Source organism: Rhamphochromis sp. 'chilingali' (genome assembly GCF_963969265.1).
Source record: "Rhamphochromis sp. 'chilingali' genome assembly, chromosome: 6".
Lineage (NCBI taxonomy): Eukaryota > Metazoa > Chordata > Actinopteri > Cichliformes > Cichlidae > Rhamphochromis > Rhamphochromis sp. 'chilingali'.
Window position 1 is genome coordinate 5171449 of NC_137933.1, and position 21033 is coordinate 5192481.

Genomic DNA, 21033 nt, shown 5'->3' on the forward strand with positions numbered 1-21033 from the left:
CTATTTTTTTTTTCTAAATTTAAACATGATTTTAATGTATTATTTTTTCAAATTTTCTCTATTAATTCTGGGTTTGTTTGTTTTTTACATTTATTCCACATTCCTCAGTGTTAGCCACATATGGTCTTAACTGATCTTAATTGATCCTAAAAAACAACCGTAAACAGACGTCTTTTTAATGAAATGCAGGTTTTTGCGCTGATTTTGTGCAAAAATCAGAGCTAGAATAGAAAAGAATTTATTGTCATTGTACATGCATAATGAAATTATGGCTAAACCTGTGTTTAATTAATGTAATTCCACAGCAGTTCTTGTTCATTGATTCCCTCTTCTCTGCTCATCAGTGCAGAATTGAACATTTTCTATTTTCACGTCTTCTAAATGACGTCTAATTCCGGTAAAATTGCTCATTGAAGCATACTGATACATGCCAGACCTCCATGATGCTCTTTTCTGCCCGTTAACAAAGAGAATACACAAAGGAATATGGACCCAACTTAAGGTCCAAATGACCTAAATGAGGCAGAAATATAGCTTGAAAGCATCGTGGTAGATGGTTTTCTGAAAGAAAAAAGAAAAGAGAGCAATACTAGATACACGCAGATATTCAGTGTTTCAGTGATTCTGATGTGGTCTTATCTGTTAAGGGGTTTGTTTATTTCTTGCTTCTTATACAGTCTTAACCACAGGTGCAGAAGAAATGGTTAGTGTCTGCAAATGTATAAGTTCCAAGGTACAAAGCATATTAGTGGAGAGACTTTACGGACAATTTAGCATACAGTATCTGACAAAAGTGAGTACAGCCCTCACATGTTTTAAATATTTTGATATATTTTTTCATGGGACAACTTGGAGTTATGACACTTTGATACAATGTAAGGTAGTCAGTGTGCAGCTTGTATAACTGTGTCAGGGACCAAGCAGTAAAGCATAAAGGACACAGGTGGTTTTAATTCAAAAAAGGGGTTTTATTGACCCAAAAATATGAAAACATATTTAACAAAGCCAAAACTTAAACAGGCAGACCAATAAAAGAGGTCAACTCAATAGATTAAACTCAAGATAATAATTAACAAAACCTCAAACAAACATATGATAAACTGACCTGCTGAAATGACACACAGGGGGACTTAAATACTGGTTTAGCTAAACCAAATGACACACACGGGGGAAAACAAGATGGCTGCCATATAACCAACTAATACAAAACAATTAAACAAACATGAAACACCCCCCAGGCAATGAAGCATGTGGTGCAATCCAATTAGGCTGTCAGTAGTACTTCAGGTCTCCCAGCCCTTTGCCACACAGGAGGAGACACCAACCCCCAGGTAACTCAAACAAAGAAAGATGTATTAATATAACATAAAACAGAACTTTGACCTTGCAAGGTTAATATGTGTGCATGCCATATAAATATTGGAAGGTGTGATGGAAAAATGAATACATTTAATAAAGAAACGATATTGAACAATAAATAGAATATTTTAAAGTAGTGACTGTAAATTAAACTAAAGTGAATCAACGGGTGGTGAGGTGTGGAGCTTACCATGTGTGGCATGCCATCACAAACTGTATAACTAATTTGCTGTCACAGTCATTAATATCTAAACTACTGGCAACAAAAGTGACTACAAATGTCCAAAGTGTCTCCAAAGTGTCAATATTTTGTGTGGCAACCATTATTTTCCAACACTGCCTTAACTCTGTTGGCCATGGAGTTCACTGGAGATTCACAGGATGCCACTGGAGTCCTCTCCCACTCCTCCATGATGACATCGTGGAGCTGGTGGATGTTAGAGACCTCGCGCTCCTCTAGCTTCCATTTGAGGATACCCCACAGACGCTCACTAGGGTTTAAATCTGGAGACATGGTTGGCCAGTCACGTACCTTTACCCTCAGTTTATTTAGCAGGGCACTGGTCTTTTTGGAGGTGTGTTTGGGGTTGTTAGCACGTTGGAATACTGTCCTGTGGCCCGGTGTCTGAAGGGAGGGGATCATGTTCTGCTTCAGTATGTCACATGTTGGTATTCATGGATTCTTCAGTTAACTGTAGCTCCCCAGTGCCAGCAGCACTCATGCAGCCCCAAACAATGACATCACCCCACCATGCTTGACTGTAGGCATGACACACTTGTGTTTGTACTCCTCACCTGGTTGCCACCACACACCCCTGACACCATCTGAACCAGATAGGTTTGTCTTGGTCTCACCAGAACACAGGTGGTCCTTAGTCTGCTTGTCTTCAGCAAACTGTTTCTGGGCTTTCTTGTGGATTATCGTTAGAAGAGGCTTCCTGTGATGCAGTATGGTCACTGACAGGCTGACCTCCAAACCTCCAACCTCTGCAGCAATGCTGGCAGCACTCATGCATCTGCTTTCAAAAGACAACCTCTGGATATGACGCTGAACATATGTACTCAACCTCTTTGGTCGACCATGGCGAGGTTTGTTCTGAGAGGAACTTGTCCTGTTGAACTGCTGTATGTGCTTGACCACCGTGCTGCAGCTCCGTTTCAGGGTGTTGGCATCATTCCTACAGGCTCGGCCATCTTTATGTAGAGTAACAGTCTGTTTTTCAGATCCTCAGAGAGTTCTTTGCCATAATGAGCCATGTTAGACTTCCACTGACCAGTATTCAATTCAATGCAATTCAGTGCAATTCAATGCAATTCAATGCAATTCAATTCAATTCAATTCAATTTTATTTATATAGCGCCAAATCACAGCAAAAGTCGCCTCAAGGCGCTTCATAGACACAGAGAAAAACCCAACAATCATATGACCCCCTATGAGCAAGCACTTTGACGACAGTGGGAAGGAAAAACTCCCTTTTAACAGGAAGAAACCTCCGGCAGAACCAGGCTCAGGGAGGTGCGGGGACATCTGCTGCGACCGGTTGGGGTGAGAGAAGGAAGACAGGATAAAGACATGCTGTGGAAGAGAGACAGAGGTTAATAACAGATATGATTCAATGCAGAGAGGTCTATTAATACATAGTGAGTGAGAAAGGTGACTGGAAAGGAAAAACTCAATGCATCATGGGAATCCCCCGGCAGCCTACGTCTATTGCAGCATAACTAAGGGAGGATTCAGGGTCACCTGGTCCAGCCCTAACTATATGCTTTAGCAAAAAGGAAAGTTTTAAGCCTAATCTTAAAAGTAGAGATTGTGTCTGTCTCCTGAATCCAAACTGGAAGCTGGTTCCACAGAAGAGGTTCCTCACAGCGTTACTGGAGGCCAAGGTAATGCCATCCAGAGTAAGAATCTGGTTAGATACCATATTTCTAAGATTTTCAGGGCCGAGTACAATAACCTCGCCTCTGTCAGTGCGCCCCAGGGCGGCTGTGGCTACAATGTAGCTTGCTATCGCCAGTGTGTGAATGTGTGTGTGAATGGGTGAATGACTGAATGTAGTGTGAAGCGCTTTGGGGTTCTTAGGGACTAGAAAAGCGCTATACAAATGCAGGCCATTTACCATTTATCTGAATTAAGAAGCAGAAAGTTAGCGGCCATCCAGGTCTTTATGTCTCTGAGAGAGTGAGAGCAATAACACCAAATCTAACACACCTGTTCCCTATTTGCGCCTGAGACCTTGTAACACTAATGAGTCACATGACCCCAGTGAGGGAAATGGCTAATTCGGCACAATTTGGACATTTTCACTTAGGGCTGTACTCACTTTTGTTGCTAGCAGTTTAAATGTTAATTGCTGTATGTTGAGTTATTTAGAGGTGACAGCAAATCTACACTGTTATACAAGCTGCACACCGACTACTTTACATGGTCTCAAAGTGTCTTATCTTCAGTGTTGTTCCATGAAAAGATATAACAAAACATTTAGATATATATGTAGATATTTGCATATTTTCCAGAGTATCCAGATAGTTTATTAATGTCTCTGTTGATGTATTTTAAGTCAAGTTATATTTTTCTACAATACTATGTTTTTACATGTAATACTATCATTGTGAAATGATTTGCATGTTCTTTCCTGCTAACGCAGTCATTGACTGGTACTATGACCAAATCATTGATAACGAAACGCAGAGAAACAGAAAACCAAACCAAATGGAAATAAGTCAACCTACCAGGCAGAAATTAAAGCACACGATGCTTTCAGTGTGTGATAACTGTTCCCACCAGTTAGTTCCCAAATAACAAAAGTACATAAGGTGATGTTAGCATTCAGATTTGCTGTTGGAGGAACCTGCTGGAAAACCTCCAGCAGGTCCTGACACTCCACAGAGAGAGACCTGTTCTTACCTGCATATGCTCTCTTAATGTTATTATTAGCAGTATCACATAAACATTAAGGTTAATGCTACGTAGCTAAAATTAGCAGCTAACATTAGCAGCTAAGCTTGTAATTAGAGTAATTTGGGTCATTACTCAAAAAAAAGTAATGCATTTTCAAGTTACTTTGTACTTAGTATCCTTTCCTCCGTACCTGGTGCCAAGTAATAGATTATGTTTTGATTGCCCAGTTAAAATAAATCCTTAACATGACTTGGTTTTTTTTTTTATTACACAGCAGAGTTGAACTAAAGCTTTCAGCGTGAGGACGCAGTGTTTTTATCACGGTGTATGTCGGGTTGTTTACAGGTGTGTGCAGCTGTTTTATTTTCAATATTTATTTTTATCAAATCAAATCAAATCAAAATTTATTTATAGAGCACATATTACAACAACAGTGTTGACCATAGTGCTTCACAGTCAGTAAAAGGATGACACAATTAAAAAAACAATAAAACAGGACAACAAACGATAGGTAACAACACAACAAGCTAGAACAGCCAACTAGTTAGAATCAAAAGCCAAAGTAAAAAGATAAGTTTTAAGACGTGATTTGAAAGACTGGATCGACTCGGCAGTACGAATATGAACAGGGAGGTTATTCCAGAGTCTGGGTGCCACGGATGCAAAGGCCCGGTCACCTCTGGACTTCAGTCGAGACCTAGGTTGTGCTAGGAGCCTGTGATTGGACGATCTAAGTGCTCTGTTGGGATTGTATAAGTGGAGTAGTTCAGAAAGATAGCTGGGCGCTAAATTATTCGGAATTTTAAAAGTGAATAAAAGAATTTTCATATCTATGCGATATTTAACAGGGAGCCAGTGTAGTTTGGCTAAAATTGGAGTTATGCATTCATAGATTCTCGTACCTGTTAAAAGACGCGCAGCTGCATTTTGAATTAACTGAAGCCGGTAAAGAGAAGCGTGTTGGAGTGTTTAATCCTACCAAAGAGCGGGATTGTGAGCGGCAGCGCTTTCCAGCTCCACAGTCGATACACTGACGCTTATTTTCTCAAGAGGCTTTATCTTTTACCCGGCTGCCAGTGTAAATATGTTTTTAATGGCTTGTGTGGGTAAATCAGGGCCATCGTGTGTTTTTAATCTTAGGAATTTGCAATATACTTTTAAACCTTACATATGTCTCCTGTTACGGCCTGCAGCATAAGCAGCAGACTGGCACCAGAGTTGTAAGAAACACAGGTTTTATTTTAAATTTCTTAATAAGCTCAAACAGTAGTAACCCAAAGGGCGTAAAAGCGAGCAGTACTCCTCAATGGCAACTTTATGCACCTCAGCAGATGTAGTCAAATTTAACTGTGCTAACAGCAAACTGGTTGGTCGGCTTTGGTCCAGACTGAGATGCTGTTTCTGGGGAACTACTGGACTAAATGTTGGACACCAGATGAAATCCTACTGATTTACGCTCCATCCAGAAAGAATTCACAGCACTAGACTCGTTCCACCTGTTGTCATACAGCCTTACTCTAAAATTATTAAGTTCAAAAGGTTTGCTTGAAATTCTTGCAAATTTATTACAAGAAATATGAAAATATAACATCGAAGAAAAGGACAATAAAGGTCACTGGGACCTTCAATACTGCAGAAATGTTCAGAATGGTGTTTTTATTTTGAATCAAACGTGCAAGAACTTCAAGCAAACGCTTTGCTTCATCATTACAGGGTAACATGTGTGAACTGTGAGGTGAAAAATGAATTTAATCATTTGGAAGAAGGCTGTAAGATAATGTGGAACACGTGAGCATCGCGGATACTTTCTGGGTGCGTTGGCTTTTCTTCTCATGCCTCTGTCAGGCTGCCAGTTTTCCTTTGACTTTCTGAAAACGTAATAATTGAATAAGTATCCTCTATCTATTGGATCATCAGCTCCATGTGTTCAGTGGCTGGTTTATACTGATACCGCCGCACATTACATTCCCAAAAACTAAATAAGACCTTGTCATACAATTATTGCTGTAATATTTATGGGATTGTTGTAATCTTGAGAAAACAAATGTAAGATAATGACGAGAAGAATCAGAGTGCGTGATCAGAATAATGAGGTGTTTAAGGCTTTGTCGTCATCACAGTAATGCAGTGATAGAAGTTGGTATATTCAATTTCACAGTTTTTTCCTTTTATCGTTACATTTTAGTTTTTGGAAAATAAATAAAAATACAACCTGTGTACGAAAGACCAAACATCCCCGCTTGAAAAGTGAAGCAAAAGAGTGACTTGAAAATATTTCCTGGTTTTATGCGTTTAGTCACATAGACTAGAACAACGAGGCCATTTCTTTATAACTCGACTCGTGATTGGTAGTCAGAAAGGAGGATTACCCAGGTTAAGGTCACTGGATGACTAGTCAGTTATAAGCAAAATAGAAAAAAGGTCCCTAAAATGTTATTTTATTTCAGTTCACACAAATTATTGATGCTGTATTTGAAAAATGACAATAAAATCTGAGCTTTCCATCCTGAAGCAGGTTTATATGAGACCATCTAGAGTGCCCTCTGTAGTGCACTTGGTGAACTGCCGCCAATTTTCATGCAACGTGATCAACACGAAGTGAAATGGTTAGTTCTCAAGATACGAATAATCATCGCCGGCTGGCTTTGTCATCAGTCATCATCCTTCTGCAGTGATCATATTATGTGTATGCTGCCGCCACCTCAACAGGTGGGTCAGTCTCAACTAAATCTTCCACAAAGATTGTCTGTCTGTCTCACACTAAAGCTGGATGTCTCGAGAACACTTCTATGTGGTCTTGGTCTCACTGTCTCGGTCTTGCTGTCTCAGATCGACATAGTGGTCGGGAGATTTGGAGTCAACAGTATCCATGACACACAACGTAACGTTCGATGTGTCATTTCAAAAGCATCAGCTCTAAGAGCCGTGCTTAGAGAGTGCTTTGTGATGAATCAGAGTCGACTCCCATTGAGCGAGAGCCGCTCCTCACTTAATTTCCTTTGGCTGCTCAGCTCTCGCACAGTGGCTCAGCTATGCTCCAATCCCTCCATATTGTGGCCAATCACATGCGAGGATATAAGATAATATCATTATGTGAAAAACAGAGGGTGATGGATGCGACAGTCAAGTGGAGCGTGCGTCTGTCCTCTCAGTGAGTGAGTGAGACAGCGGTGAGGAGGGCTGTGCGAGAGCAAGAACACATAAATATGCCTGATACCCGTAAACGAAGCAGCATCTGGCTGCAGTTTAAAGACTTTTTTGTCTCGGTCTTGATACCCTCCTGTCTTGGTCTCGTCTTGGTTTAGGCGGTCTTGACTACAAGCCTATCGCACACACACCTATATTTTTAAAGAAATGATTATAAATCAAATTCTTTGGATTTTGATCTCCCGCGAATGTGATGAAGAATTTGAAAGAGCACTGCAGGTTTGGCACAAACCACGTATAGGTGGTTCAGCTAATGTTACTGGTGTTTCAACATTTTATATATGGATATAGATCATTAGAAACATGGATGTGATTTTTATAAAGACTTTATTGGAAGTTTTTGCTCCAGTACATATGGTGTTCCAACCAAACGTATTTTTGTGTAAAATACTACAGTGTAATTTACAGGCTGTTAATAAATGGTGACAGTAACAAAATTAAACAGATGTGTGAAGCTTCCCTCTGAGGACTCGGGGTCAGTCTTGCTCAGGTGAGGATGTCGTGGGCCTGCTGCTCCACCAGCACGGCCATGTTCTTCACGTCGTCGCACCAGAAGTCCAGACGCTCCTTCATCCCTTTGATCTGAAACAGCGACCAACAGGAGAGTCAGACCAACAGGTACAGTAATCATAACTACTGTCGACATAACGGGCATTTCAGGTCCCATTACTGGGTGAGCTGCTGTACACATTTGTTACATGCTTAGTGTTTGATGTTTCTATATTTAAAGAAGAATTAAAAAAGAGCCCAACAGATACTGATTTTTAACTGTCATACTGATATTTAGAGACTGAAAAATCAGGGCCGATATTTTTCTTTCAGACAAACATAACATTGATGTGCAGTTATTTTATCTGCTTCTTTATATTCTGCTTGAATCAGCTTGTCGGGGAAGTTGCAGATTGCCCTCTGGTGGCTAAGCTTTGTAACATCGACACTCATGGTTGAAGGGTGTTTCTTGTCGGTCTTCTTTATTTTTGACCTTTTTAAACCTATCGGCTGTTATAAATGCTTATACCCACATGAGTACCAAACAGATAACATCAGCCCACCAACGAAGCTGTAAACAGTGAAAGCTGGCATCACTGTGACCAACCTGCTGCAGGTCCAGCACTCTGGGCTGCACCCAGGTCATCTGCACCTTCTGGTCCACCTCGTCAATGTTCCCTTTGATCAGGCCCACAGACAGAGCCTTCATCACAAGCAGCTCAACCTACAAACAGACCGATACAACCATCAGCCTACACGAGGATCAGCTGTATGTGACCAGTATTAGGACAAACAACATTATCTCCAGTTATCAAAGGTGAGCATTAATTTCATTATCAGAGTTACACCCTGATTAAACACACGTTCTGACCGCACTGACCTCATTAACGGGGATTTTGGCACTCTGAGCGATTTCAGTGAAGGTCAGCTGTCTGTGATTCGCAGGACGAGTGAATGTCATCTGGAAGGGAACGAGAAGATGTTCAGTTTATTGTGGACAAACTGACGTCATTACACATCAGTGTTTACAACCTAACTGGCAATCCCACCTCCATGACGCAGAGCAGCTGAATCTTCTGCATCAGTTTACCTTCTTGTGACGCGAGGTCGGGCTGTGACCAACAGAGAAAACAGTGAGTTGACCCAAACATACACGTGAAGACTTTGCCAGATCATCTCTGGATTAAAGATTTTTCAACAAAATGCAGTTAAGACAGGGAGAAGAAACACAGGCAGAGGTCTTAAAAACAAGCACTCAGCACCTAAACCTGAAAAATTCAAACTTTATTTACAAAGGTCTTATTCATGTTCGCCTGAGGTTACCGTTACTTATTTGTGACTTTTAAACGGGGTTATTGATTATTTCCTGCACCTGCAGAAACTCCAGTTCATGTGTCAGAATAAATTCAGCTGTTATAGATGACAAGTCATCATTACACACATCTCAGGCATTAAAATGAGTCCCCACCTGTTGGCCCCAGGCAGACTTTAAGCTCTGAAATTTCTCCACATTGCCTGCATTGAAGGCATATAGTGTGTCAATCAGCCACTGCTTGTCTGTGTTCCTCAGCGACTCCAGCACAGGATGCATCAGCTGCACAGAGAAGCCACACGAGTAATCAGCACAGGCAGGTCGAGCTACACAACATGTGGCTAACAGAGTTCAAATCCCACCAGCTCTCCAAAGTTGTAAACTCCCTCTCCTAAGAGTCCAGCCAGGCCGAGCGTGAACGCCCTCTCCTGCCTCTCCGTCTCTGTGAACAACAATTACAAAATGAACTGAATACGAGTGATCTGCTGTGTTCTGACTGACACGCAGCTTAATTCATGCTGTTGTTTACCTGGAAAGCATCTGATGTCCACACAGCCCAGGTAGCGCAAGGCGTCCTTATAGTAGGCAGCGTGGTCTCCAACAAGGCGATAGTATTTACTGGAGAGGTCATAAAAGCGGCCGTGGACTGACGTCACTCCAGGCAAGTTATTCAACGTTTCCTCAATTTCTTCAATTTCTTTCTACAAGTGGAAAAAACAGGGAAGGCGATAAGTGGATGGATCACTGCTTTTAAACCCAACCTGAAGCTGTTACACCTCGGGGGGTTTCTCCTCTCCACACACACTTTATTTACAGACGTGGATCAGGTTAACACCCCGTTTTACCACAGACTGTATAAAAAAGATGGAAGGTGATGTGAAAGTGCCCCACACCTGTGTTCTTCTTAATGGCCACGGAGGCAGCAACTCCTATGGCTGCAAAGTGAAGCTGGATTTTATACACATCCTACTTCTTTTTAACATTTTCATTTGTGTCCTGTTGTTTCTCTCACAGCCAGTCAGAAAACAGCTGCACTTTTTGTCCATCAGTGACACCACCACCCAACATGTGTTCTGACTTCAGTGAATATCACAAAAAAGAAGGTTGTTGCAGCCCATATAGCTCTAACTTGAGCATTTACGCTAACTCAATTGGAATATATAACCTTATCTCAACTGACTGTCTTTGAAATACAGATTTCACTGATTCCCTCTTCTCCATGCGCTTGGGTGTAAGGCTGTGCATTCATCCTAATTTTGGAGTTTGTGAACGGTGACGTCTGTGAGGAAGGAAGTGGAGATGTCACATTTTTGTACAATGAGCGCAAAGATTGGAGGAAGGGAAAATGTCAGGTGTGCATGAGTGTGGCAGCAAGAAAACGATGACTGAACACCTACGAGTTATTTCAAGGATATCTACACCCAAGTGCCATTTGGACTGCACTTGTGGGTTTAACAGCTGCTGGTTTTTCTCATGCTAACAGGCAGAAACATCACGTGAACGTTCCAGGCTCAGAGTTTTACCTTTGTGGCAGGAACGTCGTTGATCTCAAGTCTAAGATTGCCGATGGCGGTCTTGCAGAGAATCACTGCTTCCTCGCTGCTTTTCACCTGAACCAGGTGGAGACGCGCAGACGTTTGGTCAAAAGTGCACTTTACAGAATGTAACTTCAAAGCAACCTGTCATGCTGGTGTCTGGTCATCTTACCTTTTCCCTGGTCTTTTCAAGAAAAACGATGGCATCTTTTTGATCTAGACACAAACAGCGTTGGATTTTAATGCCAAAAAATGAATTAAAACAGAAAGAAAATGTTCCCATTTCTCCGTACCTGACATTTGTCTGGCAACGAACAGTAAAATCTCCACCAGCGACAATGGATTGATTCTGATAAAGGAACAAAAATTATAAATTAACAGGTAAAAAACAGTAAATACTTGTATTTGCTCTGTTTAGGACAAGCGGATGAACAACTCACCTGTGTTCAAAGTCACTCATGAAATTTTCATAAAGCTGGAAGGAAAAAAAAGAAACGGAAAAGAGAGAATATTTAGTGGACAGTGTTATTCATTACCTTAGAAATGTAGCTATGACATTAGTGAATATCTGTACCAAGGGCCTCTTTGGTATGATATGTTTTAATATATACTAGTATGCAGTAAGTCTACATGTACGACAAACTGCTGCTGCATAAACTTAAATATTCAAGATAAACTAATTATGACAATGACAAGAGACCATGTAGGCGTCGGAATAATTTAGTGGCATCACTTCTCATTTTCAGCAGAACTGTACAGATACTTTGTTATGAAATGTAGTTTCCATTTGCATGCTGGTCAAATCTATGCATGTATGTGCTTAAAGAAGGCCTGTTCTGCTTCTCCTTATTTTCTACACCCTGTATCAAAGGTGGATGCTCATATTAAGCACTAATAAACATGATAATGTTTCACAGTATGTGTAAGGAAACCCTGTCATTGCAGCAACGCAGTTCTGGCTGTAAGCACAGAATCCCCACCCACCTGCTGCTCAAACCTTCTGCCTGCTGGGGCCAGCCAATAAGAAAAAGATTGGCTTAAATAGACAGGGGCTTAAATCAAGAGTCCATGCAAATGAACTATGAGTCATGCAAAGCTAGAGTCCAATAATAAAAATAAGAAGCTGTGAATGAGCAAACAGGTAAAGTATGTAAAGATGAGAACCCACTCATGTTCAACGCTGCAACGTTTTCAGGGTGAAGCAGTTCAAACTGACAGAGGTCAGCTTGTATTAGCAGTAATTCCGATGTGTTATAGCTAAAAATGATCTCTAAAAGTAAAACAAGTTTGAAGTGAAAGTACAAACAAGTACTGCAAATAATATATGTTTTGATGTGAACATGGGGCGTTAAAAACAGTATATTCTCTAGTCTGCAGCACAGTTTTGAAAAGGAGGGCAGAGGAACAGACTGGCATTGGGTGGCCAGCGCTGGCCCTGCTACTGAACCACAGCAGTGCGTCTCAGTGGGACTATCCAGTGCTGTGAAGCTGCAGTGCAAACACATAATATATCACCACAGTCTGGTGCAGCTAAAACAACCTGGATTAGTGGAAAAAAAAAACCAAGATCTGGTCCAATGAGGCACCTGTGATGCCATCAGCTGGAACTCATATACTGCTGTTTACCACACAGCCGAAAGGGGTTTTAGCTAACCCCTCCACCTCTCCAATAGTGTAAAAAAAAAAAAATACATAAACACCTGGCAAACTGCCGGGGGGGTGTGTGTCAAGTATAACTCAATTTTTGGTAATACTCTATTGAAATACTGATACATTTCTGACAAATAAGGCAACAGAATTACTTTGTTCTCAATATCTGACAATCATGCTTACTCTTGTATGTTGTGTAAAGCATTACAAAGAGTGGCTGAGATGCAGTTACCTGTATGATACCATCGCCTGTTTTGAAGCAGGGATCTCTGACAAAGACCATCAGCTTCAGAGTCAATTGATGCCACAATCTAAGGGCAGAACAAAGAAAACAGTTCAAATCAGTCACAACTGCCAGTTCCTTTTAATTCATGATATCAGCCAAAAAACTACATCAAAATATGAGAAGAGTGCAATGAAGAGCTGAGAGACTTTATTCACCAAAAATCCCATCTACACACGACACCCCCATAGAGTAGTACTCATTCTATGGACTAGACTAGACCAACAGGGCCAAACAGACTGAGCACTACCTGAATTTACACAGAATCTTTTGGAAACAAGCTTTATTGTTCACATACACAATCATACAGAGTACAACATGCAGTGAAATGTGTCGTGTCTGAGCTGAAGACATAGCTGTGCCTTTCCAGGGCTTGGCGTTTGGCAATGGGGGCCTAGCCAAGACCCTTACTCCCTTATTAGGGAATCGAACTTGCGACTTCCGCTCCAAAGGTGTGGGGTCTTGATAGCCAGACAGGAACAGAAAGCAATTATCATTCCTGAGAACAGTCATCCAGTGGGAAGATATGTATATCTGTGCCAAATCAAAGGAAAAGCCAACGAGGGTCACCACGTGTTACTTCGATACTGGTGTTTGAATGGTGATGGTTTAACACTACAGTCTATGCCACAGTGTCAGCGACCAGAGTTCTCATTATTTTAGTCTTGTCCCCCCCTTCTGCAGCACACTTTTTAGTGAGTCCCTTCCTGCTGCTGAAATCACGACGAACAACACAGAATTGAACTGCAGTGGCCCTTTTTAAGGGAGCAGGAGATCCAAACTATGTCAGCAAAGCACCCCCATAACAGATCCACCAGATTCCCTTAAGGTTTCTTTTTAGTCTGTCTCCCACTTTATAATATTACATATCAGAACTTTCAGTTAGCCTGTGAACTTCAATTACAAACCATTATCCGTTTATAAGGGTTAAAAACTGAAAAATTGGCCACTGCATAGCTAAAAGGGCCGTCTTTAATTATTTGCTTTGTTTGAACACTGTCAAAATACCAAATGCATATAGAGTCAACTGACACATAATAAGGAAAAACAAATCCTGATATCATGGAGGCGAGAAATTAGATGTTTGTTTCGCGATTATTGCTTGTCAAACTGATTAAAAGACTGTTTGAACAGTTACAGGTTGTTTTCTTGTTTTACGGTTAATTGACACTGTTAGCAAGGATGCACAGTAACAGCTACAAAAACCTGTGACAGCACAACAAATAGACTCCCGCTGCCCTAAATATTAGTGCTGGGCTCAAACCTAAAACTCAATTAGAGTTTAGAAAACAATATCATTTTGTTCCGAATTTAAAGCTTAAGCTTACTGCCAACGTGAGCTAAAGCTATGCTACAACAGCTAACCTCAGCTCCGTGCATGACTCAGCTTGCATTTCCAATGAATGGGCTAGCTAATGTAAGCTAGGCTAGCGCTAGCGGCTAGCTGCCACTTCTTACGACTTTTGTACCTTTTGTTGTACAAATCCTCCAGCGCGTGCCATTCCGACGCCAGCTCCGGCGTGGGGCTGTTACTCTGCTGCTGCTTGAGGTACCCAGTAACATCTTTCATGATAGCGACAAAATGTAGTTTATTCTATACTAATACGTGTTGTTGAATTTTTTTTTAGCTAATGTCAAGCAGCCTGTCGTGTTGTGGTAATGGGACTGCGCTGTTGCTGCCAGGCGCAAAGAATTATGGGAAATGAAGGAGGCGTTTTTTTTTTTTTTTTATTGCTAGCTAAGATTTTCTGTAACTTAAGTTGTTTGGGTGCAGTCAGTCGCCTTATGTTTATTGCTATGGGATATATTTTTAATAAGCAAACGACGGATAAATTATAAATTGCAAGTTTGTGCAAGTGAAGCTAAGTTGTATCGTCGTATATTACAGAACTGTCAAAAAGGAGGTCAAAGGACACAGTTCTGCAGGTCTGTAGGCAGTCATTCTATATAGCTATTTTCAAAGGAGCTAAAATCGGCTTCTGTAAAACGGTGACAGCAAGAGCCATGCAGTGAAAGTGTGCGTGAAGTTTATTTTGAATCCTACAGCTTTGTTATGGCTTCTTCTGTTAGCTGCTCTTTGTTATTGTTACCTGCCAGACTCTGTCGAAGTCTGCGGTCAAGAGCAAGCTGGACGCTCTCCGCTAAAGGTTAGTGCACAGAGAGAGCTCAAATGATGCAACACAAAATGCATGTATGACCTATTATATTTGACACAAGTATTTGATTTCTAGGCTTCGATCAAAGGAGCTCGTTTCCAAGTGAAGGTGCAACAGTTCTGTCCAGGTACCTGCATGGATACAAGAAACATGACAGCGGAGTCCAGGTGATGCAATATAGGCATCACCTGGCTGTCAACGCTGCATGTAGCGATATTTTAGTCAGTCTAATGAGCATTACAACTATAGGGATGCCGTGTGATGTCCTATTATGAGTTACTCTGATTCTCGTTCCTAATGTTGGATCAGTGGGAACATCAGTGCATCTTCTCCAGTCCCAGTGTTGAAGTGTCTCTGGGAATGATTCTGAACTCCGAGTTGCCCCTGGTGTATCCATCGGAGGGTGTGTCAATGACAAATTAAAAGTGCTTTGTGATGACAGCGCCTCCTCTATGGAGAAACAACTTGCATACATTGCTCAGGTGTGATTTTCTTCCATACACTCTTCAAATGTCTGAAGGTTCCATCTGCCCTTTAGTTCTTTCCATAGATGTTCATTTGGTCAGGTGATTGGCTGGGCTTTTCGAAACACTTTATTTTCTTTCTCTGAAACTCCCAAACACATACTAAACAACGTAGTGTATGCTGTGCAGTGCAGCGAGGCATGCTCAGACCTCTACACTGGAGAGAGCAAACAGACACTTCATAAACGTTCACATTTTGGACAGAGAAGACAGGTAGTTTGAAAGAGGAGTGACAGAAGCCACCCTTGAACAGAGGGCGGGGCTTATGACAACTGCCACCTATAATCCAGTTTTCAGAGCCCTTCCCAGGCGCCTTAACAGTGTCACATCTTGTGTCAGTTCATCAGTAGGTCACATGATGGGGCAAGGTTTCCCCTGAAACGTCAGCTGATAATGCCCCACGCCCTTTCTTCGCACCTTGGCTCATGTGATGAGGCCCTTGATCAACACTGGGTCAACAACCGTCTTAAGGGATAACTCCAACTAGGGCTTAAATACTAGGGACTCTCCACGATTTGCTCTTAGAACTGAAGAAGCTTCCCTGATGAGAGGTGAAACACCTTCAGGAAACTTAAAGAACTCCAGCTCCAAGCTGGCCCCAACAGTGCTCACTGGAACCTTCAGTAGTTTGGAAACTCTTCTGTACGCAGTGCCATCAGTATGCTTTGCAACAACAAAGCTGCAACAGTCTTGAGAGAGCTCCTTGGTTTTATCCCTCATCAGATGTTTATTGTGTGATACTTTGGTAATATGACACCAACTGGGACTGAAGCAGCTGGTATTATTTGCACTTTCTAGCTGACAGAGTTCAGCTGCTGTCATGACTTCATGTGTTTAGTACTTTTTCCATGTCTCATTATTTTTTCACATAACTTGATTTATGGACATCTATGCTTTGATTTCTTTGCATGTGTGGATGAGTTGTTACCAACATCCGACTTTCATGTCAATAGCACTGTGACAGGAGTGACGGACCTGACCACACGTTTCACTTTCCAGCACACTTCTGTATTAGATTGCTGCTTTCCAATCCCTGGCTGCAGCTTTTCAGCTGCCAGCCACACATACACAAGAACAGCCTCATGACCCAGTTCATACTTTCTAAGCAGGCGTGTCGGTCTCCCTGCAGCTGCGCCACAAACAAACAAGCACCTTTAGAAATATGTTTACTTAGAAAATTGGTGACATGTTCAATACTTACTAAACCTGCTGTATGTGAAGCACAAAGTGTTTTGAGTGCTCAAATTGAGTAGAAGGGTGCTATGTAAATGGCCTGTATTTGTATAGCGCTTTACTTAGTCCCTATGGACCCCAAAGCGCTTTACACATCCAGTCATCCACCCATTCACACACTGGTGATGGCAGCTACATTGTAGCCACAGCCACCCTGGGGCGCACTGACAGAGGCGAGGCTGCCGGACACTGGCGCCACCGGCCCCTCTGACCACCACCAGTAGGTAACGGGTGAAGTGTCTTGCCCAATGACACAATGACCGAGACTGTCGGAGCCGGGGCTCAAACCGGCAACCTTTCAATTACAAGATGAACTGCCAACTCTTGAGCCACGATCGGGGCTCAAGACCAGCCGTTTACTTTTCCCAGACATGCACGATCTCTCTGCTGGACTCAGACCCGAAGGTTTTTCTCCCACGGTGGAAGTTCGTCCGCTAAGCAGCAGACCCTGGAGGATATCGCGAAGAGCATCCGGGAGCAGCAGTTCAAGAGGGTCGTGGTGATGGCTGGAGCGGGGATCAGCACTCCCAGTGGCATCCCAGATTTCAGGTAATATGGCTAGCTGTGGTTTCCTGCCCTGGCGTCTACCCATATCAGTAAAGACAAGGTGCATTCTGGTCTCGATCAACAGTTTCATTTGGATTCACTTGCAGGTCTCCAGGCAGTGGTCTCTATGACAACCTGCAGCAGTATGACCTGCCTTACGCCGAGGCCATATTTGAGATTAGCTTTTTCCACCATAACCCAAATCCCTTCTTCGCCCTGGCCAAAGAGCTGTATCCAGGAAACTACCGCCCCAACCTGACACACTACTTTGTATATCTGCTTCACAAGAAGGGTCAGCTGCTCCGGATGTACACACAGAACATTGATGGCCTGGAAAGACGTACGAAGTTTAGTTGTTTGACGTAACCGTGCATCACAGAGACTGTGACAGTGAACTTGATGTGCTTGTTTTCTGTGTTTATGCCTATTTCTAGTAGCAGGGATTCCTCCTGAGATGCTGGTGGAGGCCCACGGCACGTTTGCCACTGCCACCTGCACCGCTTGCTTGAGGAAATATGAGGGCGAGGACCTCAGAGTGAGTCAGAACGCACTATTGCATAAAAATGATTCAGAATTTTTTTTTCGTTAGGTTTTTTTTTGACAAGTTGGATATTTGGGATGTGATGAACAGTGCTACTCATACTGGTGACACACAGCTTCTGGCTGTAAATTTCATTTTGCTTTCATAGCTATATTAGTCGTTCCAACTTTGAAACTAGTACACTGACACTAGATAATGGAATTCTAAAATGCCAGAAAACCTCCAAAAACAACCCAACATTCATCCCTCAAAGTGTTCTTAGGAAAACTCAGGATAGTAGAGTCGTGAGATTTTTAGAGGTGAATGGAATTTTTTCCCAGTAATCAGTGATGCCTTCAGAGATGTGAAAGTTACATGTGCCATGTGAATTAATATAAATCAGGGTGAAAGTTTCCTCCGTGCTAAGGGCTCTACGTGCCTCACTGTATCAGGGATCACAGACAAGCTTGAGTTTTATTCTGTTTTGTTTTTTATCAGGTGTTGGTGTTGTGAAAAATGTCCTTGTTGTTTGTTTTGATTTGATTGATTTTTTGCTAAACAAGCAAGGAAGAAATCAGCGCTTCTTAAGTTGGCAGGATAATAAACCAATGACCAGACTGAGATGTTGAGCAGCTGTTCAGCACATGATTAGGATACGTGTAGTGTTTGTTCCGTTCTGATGTTCAGAGTCTGCGTTGCTGTAAGACCCAAACTTCACGTCAACTGTGTGGATTTATGCTTTCTTCTGTTCCTCTGTAACAAGGATTTTGTTTGTTTGGGCTGCAAGTTTCAGATGAGTCGAATGCATTTGTGTTTTTCCTGTCAAGTAAAAAAAACAGGCATCTGCTGTCTACAAGAAATATGTTTTTCCCTCAAACTTGTACAGGTGAACTTTTGAGTTCTCATAATTCATTCAAAGAATTTGCCATCTTTCTTTTTTTAATGGATTTTTCAGGTTGTATTTTCATTGAAATCTGGTGTATTTATGTCATACTCTGATTAGTTTAAAACATTTAGTTGGAAAAAAAAAATCACTTGTAGACAGTAATTTGACATTTTGTGTTTTGTTAGCCCGACGTGATGAGTGGGACGGTCCCCAAGTGTCCCACCTGTAAGGGCGTGGTAAAGCCTGACATCGTGTTTTTTGGTGAGGAGCTTCCACGACACTTCTTCAAGTATATCACAGACTTCCCACTGGCAGACCTGCTGATCATCATGGGCACATCACTGGAGGTGAGCTTCAAACTCAGGCAGGAAACACACTACCTTCACACAGTGAGGCCTGTAAGTGTTTGGATTTTAAATCAAACAATCGAAACGTGATTGTTCAGACTTTCATTCAAGGGTTTAAACAAAAGCGCTGTGTTATGAACAGAAGACCTGTTTAGGAGTCACAGCCATTTTCAGAGGCTCAAAAGTAACTGGACAAATTAAAATCAGTTTAAATATAAGAATTGTTACAACACTTGGGTGAAAGTCATTAACTAACTTGGATATAACAGCAAAATAACAAAAAATGCTTCTTTGTTCAAATACTTGATGCTATTTAAAAAAGAAGATGTGAGGAAGTAAAGCTTGGCGGGTGAAAAGCAACGTGGCTCATCTTCTCTTTGAAATGTTTGTTTGGTAACTTTGTGGTATGATAAAGTAACCACAGTATAACCACTGCATGTCCATGGCACCATCTGTTACAGCTGCAACATGTACATGCAGTGTCACTGCATCATCTACATCAGGGGTGTCAAACTCAAATACACAGTGGGCCAAAATTCAAAACTGGAACAAAGTCGCGGGCTAACATTAATATTTATTGAAAAAAAAAATCTTCCTCCAGATATAAGAATGAATCTCTTCTTATGGAGTCAAACAAGTTTTGCTGAAAAACTGAATATGGAACAAGCAAAGCTTAAATACTAGACAATATATAATTTAAAAAAAAAAAAAAAAAAAAAAAAAAAAAAAAAAATATATATATATATATATATATATATATATATATATATATATATATATATATATATATATATATATATATTAGGGGTGCAACGATACACAAAATTCACGGTTCGGTTCGGTTCGATACTTTGGTGTCACGGTTCGATATTTTTTCGATACAAAAAAAATGTTCATGCATTTTTAATTTGTCATTTATTAAAATTATAAATATATATTTTAACTCAAAAGTACAGTTTTTAAATTTAACCCTAACCCCTTGTGCGCGTTTTTTATTTTGACAGTGAATGCGCACCTGCGGACCACTTATGTGCAGCCCTGGTTATATAGCTCGTCATATTGCAGCCACAGAAATTATTTTGTCCATGAAACCATAAAGCTGCACATTCTTTTTGCCTTATAGTCTGATTTGTCATAACTTCTCCGTTTTGTGGTAAGCTTTTCTTTGGCTGTCACTTCTTCACCCTGACCTGTCTTATTTGGCTCAGCAGAACTGAAATGCTTTTACACACTCACTCACATAAGCTCAGCGATTCTCTGCGCGATCAACCTCTCACATGTTTAAGCTTGCTGCGGGAGATTTCACTTGTCATGTTTGCATAGTAAGCTAACGATTAATAAGACGATGTCAGAGGAATTGGTGCGCAAATTATCGTCACTCAGAGATCAGTGCTGTCGCTCTCTATACACAGTTCGCACGATTGCAAAGTGAAAGCAAAAAAACAAGCGCAAATTCAAACGCGATTTCAATATGTCACATATTGACAGTGGCTCACCGATGCCAATGACATAATTACCCAGCTACATTTCTGAAAGAATGCAAAAGCATTGACATATATTTTTCCTACAATAGCCCGACGGGCAGGGAAGAGATAGATTTTGGTAGCCCGACTGAAAAAATCGCTAGCTCCGGGACGTCGGGCTAGCGATATTGCAAGCCCTGTATCTGATTGAGGAATCACTCATCTTTGGAAAAGAGAGTTTATTACAGAGAAATGTCTCTTTCCAAAATAAAAGCTATACTATCCGCTTCTTCTGGGCTATATTCTCAGCAGCATAAGGAGAATCATGTGCTAACAGCTGTCTAAATGACTCGGCTAAAGTTAGTAGCATGCTTGTTGTTTTTGTCTTTGCACTAGGATGATGTCGGTGTAAATGTGCAGTCATATTCGTTGTGTTCCCACTAGTGCTTTCAGGTTAATCTCGTTGAAATGACCTTAACGCCACAACACGGCAAATCTCCGTTAACGAGCTACCGCCGATCGCTCCATGCATGGGGCTAGACGGCCAACACGTTAACGAGCTAACTGCGCTAACACACTAGTTCACACCAATGTAATTGAGCATTGCATGTCACATCCAAC

General features: G+C 41.4%; 2 protein-coding genes across 4 annotated transcripts in view; one reads left to right on the top strand and one right to left on the bottom strand.

Moving 5' to 3' along the window:
• Positions 1-7778: 7778 nt before the first annotated feature.
• On the bottom strand, positions 7779-14418 carry psmd13 (proteasome 26S subunit, non-ATPase 13). Its single transcript, XM_080884769.1, has 13 exons — positions 14207-14418; positions 12687-12765; positions 11245-11279; positions 11098-11153; positions 10977-11020; positions 10793-10879; positions 9799-9970; positions 9632-9711; positions 9426-9551; positions 9007-9069; positions 8838-8918; positions 8565-8681; positions 7779-8050 (listed from the first exon to the last, which is right to left on the bottom strand). Exons 1-13 carry the CDS (start codon positions 14305-14307, stop codon positions 7955-7957), a joined length of 1137 nt encoding a protein of 378 aa, XP_080740895.1. The 5' UTR covers positions 14308-14418; the 3' UTR covers positions 7779-7954.
• Positions 14419-14459: 41 nt separating this feature from the next.
• Positions 14460-21033, top strand: part of sirt3 (sirtuin 3) — a 12206-nt gene continuing 5632 nt past the window's right edge. For all 3 annotated transcript variants that reach the window (XR_013971906.1, XM_080884770.1, XM_080884771.1), the window contains exons 1-6: positions 14460-14884; positions 14969-15020; positions 17020-17199; positions 17304-17536; positions 17631-17731; positions 18788-18949. Coding sequence is in view for 2 of the 3 variants with exons in the window: in XM_080884770.1 (XP_080740896.1) it covers positions 14791-14884; positions 14969-15020; positions 17020-17199; positions 17304-17536; positions 17631-17731; positions 18788-18949 (822 nt within the window). In the remaining variant the exon portion in view is untranslated. The remainder of the gene's footprint in view (positions 14885-14968; positions 15021-17019; positions 17200-17303; positions 17537-17630; positions 17732-18787; positions 18950-21033) is intronic.